This window comes from Sinocyclocheilus grahami, unplaced genomic scaffold (assembly GCF_001515645.1).
Source record: "Sinocyclocheilus grahami isolate Dianchi unplaced genomic scaffold, SAMN03320097.WGS_v1.1 scaffold1245.1, whole genome shotgun sequence".
In the NCBI taxonomy this organism is placed as follows: domain Eukaryota; kingdom Metazoa; phylum Chordata; class Actinopteri; order Cypriniformes; family Cyprinidae; genus Sinocyclocheilus; species Sinocyclocheilus grahami.
In genome coordinates, this window is record NW_015506424.1 from 477,338 (window position 1) to 491,192 (window position 13,855).

The window sequence follows — 13,855 nt, forward strand, 5'->3', positions numbered from 1 at the left end:
ATATTATTAATGAATGTTATTATGAAAAGTTCATTAAAATATCTCTGGTTTTTGGGACAAGGGATAAAAACATATTTACAATGTTGGTCATCCCTTGCTAAGATTCCGCAAGCTCTTCTTTTGAGAACTAGTCATTGACACTTAAATACTATTAATATCTGATGTGTAAAAATATTTTATATAACTATACCTGTTACTTGATACTCACAGCAAAAGCAGTTTAACAAACATACAAAAAAGACAGAAGCTGTCACCATTAACACCATATTTATTGTTATTTTACTCAATAAAACATATACATATATATACAATATGCAGGAAAACAGACAACTGCACTTTACATGTTACTTTAAAAAATGAAAAGAAACAAGGACCTCTGTAAATCTTCACATTGCCATCAAGACCTTCCATCTAACCTCTCTCAGGTATTCAAGGTCGACTGAAGCATTTTTCTAAAGAGTATAAGATTGCTTAAAAAAGTACATGTGCAATACCAATATTCTGGTTTCTATTTGTTATATCCACTTAACATCAAATGGTTTCATCTTAACTGTGTGGCATACCAGTGTTGAAGCATCCTGGGTGTTTAAACAGAATAAGGGGCATTTAATAAGAAGAAGCAATCATTATTTCAAAGATGGAAAAAAAACGAGACCCCCGGAGAGGGCAAAGAAGAAGGTATGAGAAGCATTGAATACACAAAACTGGATAAAAAGAATAGCCATCAGAATGCATAGACATACAAAGGAATATTGAGGGGTGGATTTAAAAACAGCATCAGTACTGGTACACCCTTTATACACCATCCTACAGTAAGTCCAGCGTGACGATCCTCGTGTTTTTAGTGTTTTCTACAAAAAAAAAAGGGCACACATTTTCCTGACAAAGACACACTGATTTATTCGGCTAAAACAGGAAGTCTTGTTTCCTTTTTCTCATCCCAGTAGTTGAGAGGTATTTTTCCCTCTGCTTTCTTCAAGTCAACGCAGCTACGAAGGTTCCGAAACGGTTTGAGATGTCCGAGTGAAGGGAACGCCAGGAAGGAACAGATCCCTTAGACTCCTCAAGTTCATCAGTGCAGTGGACTGACAGGCACTGGAGATGAGAACCCATGCCTCCAGTGGTCCCCGAGGAACCTGATCCTGCTGTGGTCTTACTTTGAGAGACATCTGCTTCTGGAATAAAAGGAGGGAAGAATTCAGTAGGTGGATTAACCATTGCACTTTTCATTGCAGTTTATATACTGACGAGATCATACAGCGCTTTAAAAATGTCTGCTGTTGTGATGGACTAATTAATCAAGTTTTTGTTTTGATTTTTGGCCACCACAAAATGTAAAATTGTTCTTGCGTGTTGATTAACCACATCTGATCCATGAAAAATTGTTCAAGCATTCACATTGGCCAGTTGACCAATACTGGCTGATTGTTGTCCCAGATTTTGAAGATTATTTAGTAGTGTGTTGATTTCAAAATCAGCACTTGTCAACGTATAAGAAATATAATTTATGTACTTTATTGTACTTTTTAGGAAGGTTGTGTACACACACACACACAAACACACACATTCACACATAGACACACACACACACACACACACAAAAACACACACACACAAACTCACACGCTCACACACACACACACACAGAATGTCCATCACGCCAAATTGCAGTAGCATTGGCTTTAGGACTTATTCACCCCGTTCAACCACGCAAGACCAGAGAGACCTTTCAGTCAAGGAGTAACAATGCTCTGGGAAAACTGACCTTTGACCCTGTTTGACCTCAATTACCTGCATAATGACCCTACCAAAGCATTCAGCCACACACCAGCCCCTGCACTCAGCTTATTTGCTGCACAAAACAAAATCCATAGCCAGGATTATGAGGGGTTTTGTTTGAAATGTCAATACGAGAGAAGGAGTGATTGACAGACAGAGAAATCGAGAAAACTGGCAGTTTCAAACACTACAGTCACAGTTTGGTACCCAATTCACATCTTAGTTCAGACGTATGTAAAACTGATATACAAAAATAAGCAAAAACATCTTTAAAAAGTTTTGTTTTTAGGCTTGTCATTTTATTTACAACAATCAAACAATAATTTTACACACAATATAGCTCTATTTCATTTAATGTAAAAATGATCACAGACTTATTTTTCACTACAGAATAAGTGTTTGAAATGTTCAGTGGTATCTAAACCATTTTTGTCATAAATTTAATCATGCTAAATAAGTCAAAGACATTGGAGGTAAAATTTCATATCTTTGGGCTAAACATTTTCTCAATAAATGCAAAAACCAAAACGTGTTACAATCATCCCCCCTCTCCCTAAGGAAAAACACCTTCACACACACACACACACACACACACTCTCACTCACTCACTCACTCACTCACACACACACACACACACACACACACACACACATGCTAACACTAACACACACACACACACACACATACACACAAACTCTCACACACACACACACACACACACACACACAGAAACACACACACTTGTCTGGTTTGCTATCCTTGTGGGGCACACACACACACACTCACACTCACTCACTCACTCACTCACACACACACACACACACACACACACACACTCACACACACACAGACGCCTGGTCTCGCCCTCGAGCCTGTCTGGACCAGTACTGCAGAAAAAAATGGTAAGGTGTAGGAAAAGGTCAATAACCCAACACCATCCCCCAAACCCTGAGGATAGAGGAACAAAAATAAAGGGAAAAGGAATCCAGAGAGGAGGGAAAGACACGAGCGGGAAATAGAAAATAAAAATGTGAGACTGCATATCCAAGTATCGTTTTACTTGGGAAGTGCTAAATAATGACACACAAAAAACATAATTTCTGCATACGGTGTCTTAAACGATTATATGCTAAGAAATATAGCTAGAAGTTCATATATACACAGAGCCCCCTCCCCATCTTCACACGCCTAAGGCAATAACACACACACATACTTATGCACGCACACAGTCCTTTTCTCTTCTCTTACGTCCTGCAGAGTCTGCCAATAGTCTGTGGTAGCTGGGCACAGCATGCTGCACTACGGCCGAAAGCAACCAAGCATTCCAGACACACACACACACACACACACACACACACAAACTGCTCAGCAGCCATCAAGCTGCCTGCTGCTACCCCCACCGTGAGCACACACACACACACACACACACATAGAGCAAGCGATAACTGTGCAACCTCAACACACACACACACGCACACGCAGACACAAATGTATGCATTTAAGAGGCCCAGTCGCTCAACACAGACACCTTGTGTGCACACATAACAAACACAGCACTTTCTATGTTAAATACACACACAACATATCCCTTTTAAAAAAAGAAAAACTTGTCAAACATGAATATTATCATAGTCTTGTATTGATATTATTCAGAAATTTACTTGTAGAAATGTACTTTTTTCCCCCGAAACCCTTAACACTAAGCATCTAAACCTGGATCCCTAAAATAAATAAATGTAAAAATAAATTAACATTGTATTGCATACTAAATTGTGATTGGTCTTCTTTCTTTGTTATTTTTATATTTAATTATTGGTCTTATCTGTCTTATGTCACTACACTGAAAAAAAAATGGTGTAGGATTTACTTTGAAACAATTTTCTCAAACTGCTAGTAAATTTCACAAATTCTAATTTTAATTATAAAGACATGGCAAGTAATACGACGGCGTTTTAGTGCCACGATAAAAAAGAAAAAAAATCTAAGGTTACAAGATAGTCGAAATGTTTCGAGAATAAAGTTGAAATGTTTCGAGAATAAAGTCGAAATACTTCGAGAATAAAGTCGAAATACTACGAGCAAAGGGCCGGATTGAGAGCACCGGGAGAAGTTGCCAGGCCACCGGAATTGATTTGAATATTGCTGCGTCCGAGCGGCCGCATCATCGTACTGGGATGAGGAAGAGTCGATTTTAAGGACTCGTGGAAACAGCTTAATATCAAGAATATGATATTTATTAACAGACTGAACAGGAACAATTTTTTTATCTTAACATCAGATAAAGAACAGTCAACACACAAATTGTATGTGCATCTAAATGTTTCGACTTCTTTTTTGTTCAGAATTCCTCCAGAATGCGAGTATCCTCTTCGAAATCCCCCCACATTCATTTCTGATCAGCAAACAGAGCTTCTTTTAACAGTTTAACGCACCGATCCAAGGACTATGAGATTCCAGAGAAGAGATGCTATGTTGATCTCCTAGCTGGCTCTTTAATTGCCATCCACAAGAGAATTTGCAAAAGATTATTTGCAGGTTTGAAAGCTTAAATTCCCTTCTGCAGGAGTCTGGTGGGAGGTTTGTGTTCAGACAGGCACAGTCTCTTGTCTTCCTCTGCTCTCTCTCTCTCTCTCTCTCTCTCTCTCTCTCTCTCTCTCTCTCCTTGCATAATAATAAACATATCATCTTTCTCTCTCTCTCTCTCTCTCTCTCTCTCCTCGAGAACTAATACACATATCAGCAATAAGCCAAGTGATTTACTGCTGCAAGACATAAATCTTCAGCAAGTCCAGCTTCTATTTGATTCATTTTCCTTTCCTTTAACAGCACAACAATTATCAACATACTTTGAAAATCTATAAGCATAATTAAGCATTGCAATTTTACAATTAGCCTATGCATTCTGAATAAACATTAGTTTAAATTCAAATATGAACTATCTGAAGACCATTTCCTTTTTTTCATCTCTTTTTTTTCTCTCTCCTGAAAGTTAGCAGCTCTAAAGTCATGTTATGTTTCTCCAAAATTAATTATGACTGCCAGACAACAACCTGCATCCCAAAATGCCATAACTCCCCCTAGCTGCCTGCTATCATTACAGTACCAGCACAAGTATTTGGAGAACACAGTTTAAAAAAAAGAAGAAAAAGAATAAGAAGAAAAAATCCAGAATGAAGCATATGAATCTATAGCATGCACTTGTAAAGTCTATGCACATGTGTAGTCATGTGTTTAGTCAGTATGCGCTCTTCTGTAGATATGCATGAGCACATCAGAGACTGCAGCCGTCAAATACATCCTCAAATATCCTTGGCTACTTTTACTGAGAGAGAAACTCTGGCTACATTTTCTTTTTAAAAAATGCCGTGCTATTACTTGGCATCCAAAAGGATTTTACAAAACCTTAAAGGTTCTTCTTCCGCTCTCCTTTCCTTTCTTAATACACAGAGACAATGAGTCATCTGACGGTTAAATGGAAGGCGTGGAGACTATAAAGCTATTAAACAACCGCTTGGTGTATTGGTCACATAGAAAATTACAAAACATGTCAAACTTCAGCTTTAAAATTCCACTTAGGTTTAATATTAATATTGCATTGTTAATAATTTCATATCTTTGTAATATTAGTGCAAATACATGTCCTATCTGCAACCACTGATTAAGTATCATACATTAAGTAAATACATGTCCTATCTGCAACCACTGATTAAATACGTTGTGAAGGAAGTCAATAAGAAGCAAGCTCGTGACAGAATGAGAGCATGGGTTGCCCTGAGCTGTTTCTCCATTTTACACCAAATGTGAATCACAGCTTTGTTTTGGGGTGTTAGGAATGAAATGAAAGAAACAAAAAAACAATTAAAATTATTCATGTTTTGCATCTCGTCACAAATTTATGCGTGTCCGTCCCGCTGCCTTTTCAGTAAAGACAATTACCATTTCATATACTGATTAAACTAAAGGACAAGAGCCAAGAGAAGGACACACACATCAAATATATGGTTTAAATAATTATGCTGCTTCGTGTAAATTATTACGATATTATTATTAATAAGTACTCTAAGTAATAATAAGTCCTAGTACAGTCTATTTGTGCACTTATATTATTTTTTGTATTTTATTGTTTTGTCAGTTGCTATGTATAATTTCTTTCAAATTTTTATATTGTGGATCAGTAGAGTTGAAAATGACTTTGTGGTGTTGTGCATTGAAGCTGCCGTGAAAATTTTATTTCCTGTAAAGGATCAATAAAGTATCTAATCTAATAAAAATGTGGCATAACAGATCTTTTAAGAAACTTAGGCATTCTAGGGCTAATTAAATCAATAGTTGCAGTTACAGTCAACATCGATTGCTCAAGTCTTTAGGTTTCACACACAATGAACTTGTACACAAAAATATACATTAAACGTTGTGTAATATCAATGGGATTTTTTTTTATAGCAATAGAAGTAGTAATATTACTACTACTCCCACAACTATTACTATTAATAATAACAATGTGGCTAAGATGAGTAGGAGAGTATTGATGTGAAAAAGATTCACAGAAAATATATATTTTTTTGCCTGACTCTGTTATTTAATGTATGCAAATACAACTGACAAAATCCCTAAATAAATGTACAAATGCTTAGAAAGCCACTTGTCCATTTTTTTTATGACGTCTTCTAAAAAAAAAAACTACAGGTACTCTAAATGCATTTAATAAATAACATTGTTTGTCTTCTTTTCATTATTATTATTATTCATAAATTATTAAACAATTATTTTTATAATTTAGTAAAATTTGCAAATTTTTTTTCATTTTTGAAAACCCTCACTATCATAACTTAGACCTTAAATCATATTCAAACAATTAAAAAATAAATAAATAAATGCATTGCAAAGACCTGCATGTAATTTCCCCCTTTATAACAATGTATAATGGACAAAACCTCAAGCAAGAGTGAGATCATTGTTTTTGCTTGAAAATGCTATCAAATAAAAGAATGCATTCTTGGCATGTATGCGTACATGAGTGTGTGTGTGTGTGTGTGTGTGTGTGTGTGTGTGTGTGTGTGTGTGTGTGTGTGTGTGTGTGTGGGCGCGCACAAGACAGAGATTGAGAAAGTGAAAAGACATTTTTAAGAGGCTATAAATTCAAAAATGAAAAAAAATATATAACTAATGCCACCTCACACAATTTATGCAGTGCTTTTACGTGCAGAAATAAAAAATTTGTGCAATAGTAAAATTATAAATATTTACCTTCTTTGACGGCTCCCTGGAATTTATTTTTTTCCCACACAGACTTCTCCTCCTCTGAATCCTCAAGCAGAGACTTATCACTGGGCACATACCAGGTGGCATGCTGCTCAGCCATGAGAGTGTCCAGATCAATAGTGCCCACAGAGCCCTTCCCGGCATCCGGGCTACAGCTAGCAAGCTCTCCATCTCCATTTTGACCACTGCAGTCACTACTTGTCTTGTTATTTTTTACACCTAAAGGCTGTTCCTCTGAAATGCTGAACTGCTGCCGTTGAAGCTGAATCTGAGCCTGCAATATTTCTAGCGGGTGAATTTCATCAGGGCCAGAGGCGCTAGAGGGTGTTCGGACTTGCTCCATGCCCGGCGTTCCCGGATGGCCCACTCCTCCAAAGCCATCCGATGTTGAGGTAGTGTGCTTGGAGAGGACCATGCCTTGCCCTTTCTGCACTCCTATTAGTCCATTGTCTCTCTGCAACTTGGGCGAGCCTAACAAAGGGCTGCGGCCAGCCTTCACAGAGGTTGGAGCATCCGAGCTCGATGAAACCTCATCCTCATTGCTATAATGTGCGCTCACGTCATCTGTAAATTCCATGCGAGGTGAACAGACTTCAGATTTTGATACGCTCTGGATGCCGCTGTCAAGAGATGAGATAAGGTCAGCCTGATCTCCCAGCAGCAGGTCACCCCCTTTCCCCCATGAGGGAGAGGTGTGGGGCTTCTCTTGAGGTGTGCCAGTACTTCTCTCCCCCACACTAGCTGCTGAGGTCACCTGCTGGCCAGGACTTACAACAGGGTTATTGTTGTCGGAGGGGAAAAATATCCCAGGGCTCACATGGCCACTGTCTCTTTTTCTCCTCCCTCTCCCTCTCCCACTCCCTGTTGCTGCCTTCCCCTCATTGCAAGGGGTAGTGTCCATATTGTAATTTGGGGAGAGGGTGCTGGCTTCCCCCTGCACCATCTGATTTTGACCTGGGGGCTTAGTGTTGCTATTTCCAGCAGGAGGCATTTGCCCACTTTGGGGGGCAGTAATGTTTGAGAAATATTCAGTCCCAGCATTCCCAGTGCCATTAACCACACTGTTATTCAGGTCCTGTTCTGTCTGACTCAGCTTTCGTTTCCCCTCTCCCTGAGTCTTCTTGTTGAATGTCACATTGAGGTTAGGGGCCGCCAGGCTGGCAATCATGTTCTGACAGGCAGTAGAGAGGGCTGCCAGGCAGCTCTGTCCAAAAGCATTGTCCTTGCCGCTCATTTTGCTAAAATTCCCTAAGGAGAGTCCCCCAAGTTTGCTGACAGAGGAACGCTGGCTAGTGGGAAAGTCTGATTGGGATGTAAAACTCCCTGGTGAGGTGCTCACCCCTTGAGAGTTACTAAGAGATGCTCCCTGTCGATTAGAGCTTCCATAGGGAAAAGAGGACGGACCACCCATGGGTGGTCCGGAAAAGTCATTGGGGCACCTTTCTAATGGTGTGTTGGGCAATCCAACACCTGTACTGGGAGACTGCATCTGTGAAAGGTTCCCCATGCCACTGCTGAACTGTGAGTGGATGTTAGGTGAAAGTAAGGGCTGCACGTGGCCCTCCCCTGGTATTCTCATTGGCTCCTGCACACCCATTGCATTCACACCAGCCCTGAACATCACGCCAGGGCCATTTTGCTGCATTTCATGAGCTCCCAGCTCTCCACCTGTACCCATGCGATGGCCCAGCACTTCGCCAGGTGGATGTGTCCCAGAAAACCACCCACTCTCCAGAGTCATGTGTGCATTCCGTCCATCAAAGTTCACCATCCTCCCACCATTTTCTCTCTCGAAATTCGACTGAGGCATGCCTCCCACTGGGCCCCCATGCCCCAGGGGCCCTTGAGGAACATCAACGTGATGACCCAGCTGCTGCAGATTGGGTTGTCTCATCCTCTGCTGCTGACTTCGAGAAGCCATTTGCTTGATCATCATTGCTGCATTTTGTTGCTGCTGCATTGACTGCTGCTCAGGCCCTGTAAGCTGCAGCGATGGGCCTGATGAAAAGCCATCCGTCACAGGGGGGGTGAACTCTCCAGGCAGGCCAGAATAGGCTGCGGGAGAGAGATGATTCTCCATACCAGGCGGGTTATGCATACCACTGTTCCAACTGCCGCAACTCTCCCCGCCGTGAGTGGTATTGGGAAAATCAAACCTGGGCCTCTTAGCCATATTTAAATAAGGAGACTCAAAGTGTTGCAGTCTCTGATTGGAAGGCTGCTGAGGAGGGGGTGGCTGCTGCTGCATGTTGAACATGGGGTCACCATAGCTATGCATCCGTCTGTTCTCTGGTCTGTGAATAGGGTATTCAAACTGATTATGCTGGCCAGGCATCATGACGCCACCCTCCTGCATACCAGCATTAGCTGAACCCGGCTCTGATTGTGGGGGCTGTGGGAGAGATGGTGGGCAAGTGTTCTGTCGGCCAATCAAGCCTGGCTGCTGCTGCTGCATGAGAGGATGCCTGGCACCAGGCTCTATCCCCACTGGTATTTTGCGTCCACCCCCAAAACGTTCAAAGAACACACTGTGCTGGGCTGAGGGCTGCTGCTGTTGAGGTGGGGCATGGGGGTGTTCTTTAGAGATGCCCTGGATTCCAGAAGCTCGAGACAACCCTTGGTTTCCAGGAAAACTGGACCCTGGCACCTGACGGCCAGGCCCGAAATGAGAAAGCTGAGAATCAGACTCAGAGGGGGAGTACACAGACACTTCAAAATGCCCAGATGAGGGCTCATTAGAATAGTTGTAGTCCAGTCCTTCAACACTGCCTGGTGGGGGCATTCGTCTGGACTCCAGATTGTGATTTTCTGAGGAAGAGGATGAAGAAGACAGGCCATGGAATGAGGCAGCACGATTAGGTGACTGGTCCAAGGGGAGGCATGGGGCAGGGACAGGGTGATTTCCACTGGGGGGTCCGTGGTGCTGAAAATCAGGCATGGAGCCTGTCCTTTGCTGCTGCTGCTGCTGCTGCTGCTGAGAGAAGCCATCTGCTGACTGCCCCTCGTCCACTGGGGGGTCCGTGGTGCTGAAAATCAGGCATGGAGCCTGTCCTTTGCTGCTGCTGCTGCTGCTGAGAGAAGCCATCTGCTGACTGCCCCTCAGAGAGTGGGTCAAAACCCTCGGTGAATCCTTGCTGGAGCCCCATACTGCTGTTATAACCCATCATCCTTCCACTGTGCAAACAGGAGGACCCAGGTTCAGGTCCAAAGTTTCCCCCAAAGTGTTGATGGTGTTGGTGTGAATGTGTCTGAGGGCAGTGAGGATTATTGTGAGGTTGTTGAGGGTTAAAAAATCCATGCATTGAGGCCTGTTGTTGTTGTTGTTGTTGTTGTTGTTGGAGATTCCCTGCATGCAATTCAGAATTTCCTTGCTGAAATCCACCATACTGTTCCCCTCCGTTCATGTTAATGTTCATCTCAATCACAGGAAGCTCGTTAAGTGGGCCAATACCAGTCTCGACTGTCCCTTGTTGGCCTCCAGCATGAAAACCTGGGCTCTTGTAATGGGAGTTCATGCTCACTTTTGGCTGGTTAAAGTTTTTCTCAGTGTGGCCAAAATTTCTGTTATTAATTTGTTGACTAAACTGTTCCAGCCCAAACATACTTCCCACAATCAATCCCGCATGACAGCCAGCTCGCCTGGCTCCACTGCAGTGTCTACAGTCTCCTTTATTTATTTATTTTCTTTAGCAAACTCTATTGGTATCAACAATAAGATGTGAAATACTTGAATAAGAAATGTAATAAAAAATATTGTACTTGAAAACCACAGTAATCAATAATTAATTACTGAGAAAGCCTATTATATTGTAAATTAATGTGGAATTGTAAGACAAAACGCTCTATAAAAACTATAAAGTTCACGGTCTAGTCCATAATCTGATTCTAATCTGGAATTAATTCTTTTTTACAAGTTGTTGTTTTTTTGTGGTAAATTTGCTGTACAGCACAGCAATAAAACAATTCCCTTACCACTAAACTACCCTCACCTTGTGATCAGACAACAGCTACAAAGAAAAAATATATAAATATGAAACATGTTCCCTCACATCATTCTCCACAGACTGTAATTCCAATGTGCTGTCAAATGCCCAGAGTGAGGTAAACATTCGTTTCTGTTTAAAAATCCCTTTTGAGTGCACATCATTACACCATCCAGAGTACCACAAAATAACATCCAGGTCCATATGAATCCAGAACAGCGTCTTGTTTGGTATCTACTTTCCTTTAGAAATGAGTAAGAGTTTTCGAATCGCATACGTTGAAAAGAACTAGTTCCCTTGGGCTGAGCTTAACAAGCGATCACGCAGAGCAGAAGAAAGTGTGTATGAGTCCAGAGCACACGCGCTATCCAAAGCCCGCCAGCACTGCGCTGCTGGGTAACACGGTGCCATCGGTCCTGCTCATCGTCCGCGCAATCGATCAGTTTGACTGCAATTTCAATCACAGGCAACACTTACACATTCATGCAGCCCTCTTCTAATAGCAGCAGCTTTGAGATTTACTCCAGCTGGAAACGAGTCAGCGATGGATCACATACTGATGTCCGAGGAGCTCAGCAGCGCGCGCATCGACCGCAAGGACCAGCAACAAGTTTTGCATTTCAGCAAGCTCCTCCACTGCAGACACCAGCCAATGGCATACGAGCCGAGGGACGGACGATCTCTTAAGGTGGGCCAGGATTTGTCTGTGTGCGTTCAGAGAAAGGATTCTCACGCGCTTAAGAGAGAGAGAGAGAGAGAGAAATCCAGTCACTGTAAAAACTCACTGAAGCACTGTAAAAGTACTACAATGCGTTTGATTGTAAGTATTTAGAAGTAAATATTGTATGCATTTACAAAAGTATGATTATGCTTAAAAAAAAAAAAATATATATATATACATATATATATGTGTGAGTGTGTGTGTGTGTGTGTGTGTGTGTGTGTGTATATACGAAGGCGTATGGCCACTATAAATATGATTAAACTAAGTATGATTAATAATATGTGTAGGATATGATTAGAATGTATGGAGAAACTGTAGGCTCATATTTAACAAGGCAATACCTAGCATATTCATGTTTACGGTAAAACTGTTGAAATAATGTTTATGAGTAAAAAGACTCGCCTCGGTTGATTTTAATGAAGAAAGTATAGCATTCCAGAATATCTCCTGAGAACAGTTTGTTTGGACTGTTTTTAAACAAAATTATTATTATTATTTCAGTACATTGGAGTGTTTCATATCGGATTTTATGTTGTTTATGTATTATAGCACAACATTATCATTATTGTATTGTCTTGTTTAGTTTGGTCTTTCAGCACATGTTACAGTTACAGATGTTAAGCTCTTATAGGTTGGCACTGTCTAACAGCATGATTCAATCACGCATGATAGAGTTAGGAACTATAAATCCTACAGTCGCCGAAATATCAATTATCAAAACATCATCAACCACAAGCTGCTGTGATTCTTCAGCGCGTTTAGTATCCTGATCTACCAAATGACCAGCTCTGTTAGTGTTTTGTGATGCTTTGACACTTATTGTAGACTTTTCGATAATATCCAGGTGAAAACAGAAGGTTGTCCTGCATGAAGAAAAAGTCCATCCTCGTGAAGATGTTTAACAAAAGCGCAAAAGCGCAGCGTAATGACCGCCCGGAGTTTGCATTGTTAGCGCACTTTAAACAGCGAATTAACATTTCCATTCAGATTAATGGAGCAATTACCATAATTCTGTTTGCATTCTAAATTAATCCGATTTAGTTCGTGGCAGCAGCTGATTCTATCTATCTATCATCTATCCATCTATCTATCCATCCATCTATCATCTATCCATCTATCCAACACGCACAGGCTATATCAGCAGAGTTGAAGCCATATCTAATGATGGAATAATGGACTGTGGACACGGATTATTTCTTCTTTAAATGTTCTAGCTGCTGTCACGCTTGTGCGTAAAACTGCTTTTGTTATCCACGAGTATTTAGGAATTGCATGCAATGTTTCAGTTACCCCAGTAATGTAATTAAGGAAGAGGAGAGGAACAGGAGAGAAACCCGTCCGTGGATCACCATTAAAACAAACTATTTTAATCGCAGATTAATCAGCCTGTCTGTTCATGATGCCCGGGATGCACATCAATAGCTCAATCAGAGCTCGAGATCAACAGAGGGTTTAACCTAACTGTACCTGACGGAATGAACATGTAAGCAGCAGCAGTATATGGCCCTTTTTCATGTCCCTGGAGGTTAATTAACGCACAGCTGCTTTATAATAATAATGATGATAATAGCAGTTAATTGACTATTTACCGAGCTGAGTAATCATACCCATACACCACAAGCATGTGTTATCTACTCAGACCTGTACGTTTAACTCGCTCTAAATTCATCTTGCAAGAGAAATACAAACACAATGTAAATAAATGAGCGACAACTGAAAACATATTCTGTACCTTCTATAACAACAATAATAATATTAATAATTTTGCCGAGATGAGTAACCATGCACATTCACTACAACTCTTTGTTATTCTACCCAAATTAATCTTGCATGAGAAATACACACACGTAAATAAACGATGGTCAAATTACAATTTAAAGCATCTTATTTCCCTTCTAACATAACAGAAATATGAAATAGCGGTATCATGCCATTCAAGCACAAGCTACTGTACAACAAATGCTTGGAGACTTGGCTTGAACAGATTGATTTTTTTTTCTTTAAGTTAACAAAAATAAATAAATAAAAATCTTCTAGGGTGAAAGCCATATTTTATGTAAAGGGCTTTGGCTGTGGGCATTCGGTGAAGAAGACACAGTGCCATCTA

General features: G+C 40.8%; 1 protein-coding gene across 1 annotated transcript; it reads right to left on the reverse strand.

Moving 5' to 3' along the window:
• Positions 1-306: 306 nt before the first annotated feature.
• mn1b (meningioma 1b) lies at positions 307-10,745 on the reverse strand. Its single transcript, XM_016254418.1, has 3 exons — positions 10,102-10,745; positions 7,027-9,989; positions 307-1,175 (listed from the first exon to the last, which is right to left on the reverse strand). Exons 1-3 carry the CDS (start codon positions 10,641-10,643, stop codon positions 976-978), a joined length of 3,705 nt encoding a protein of 1,234 aa, XP_016109904.1. The 5' UTR covers positions 10,644-10,745; the 3' UTR covers positions 307-975.
• Positions 10,746-13,855: the final 3,110 nt, after the last annotated feature.

Excerpts from the sequence above, each read along its gene's own strand:
- mn1b (XM_016254418.1), bottom strand. The coding sequence starts at position 10,643 with ATGTTTGGGCTGGAACAGTTTAGTCAACAAATTAATAACAGAAATTTT. Across the intron at positions 9,990-10,101 it reads TTCTCTCAGCAGCAGCAGCA|GACAGGCTCCATGCCTGATT; the intron begins GCAGCAAAGGAC and ends GCAGCAGCAAAG. Across the intron at positions 1,176-7,026 it reads CCAGGGAGCCGTCAAAGAAG|AAGCAGATGTCTCTCAAAGT; the intron begins GTAAATATTTAT and ends CTTTTATTCCAG.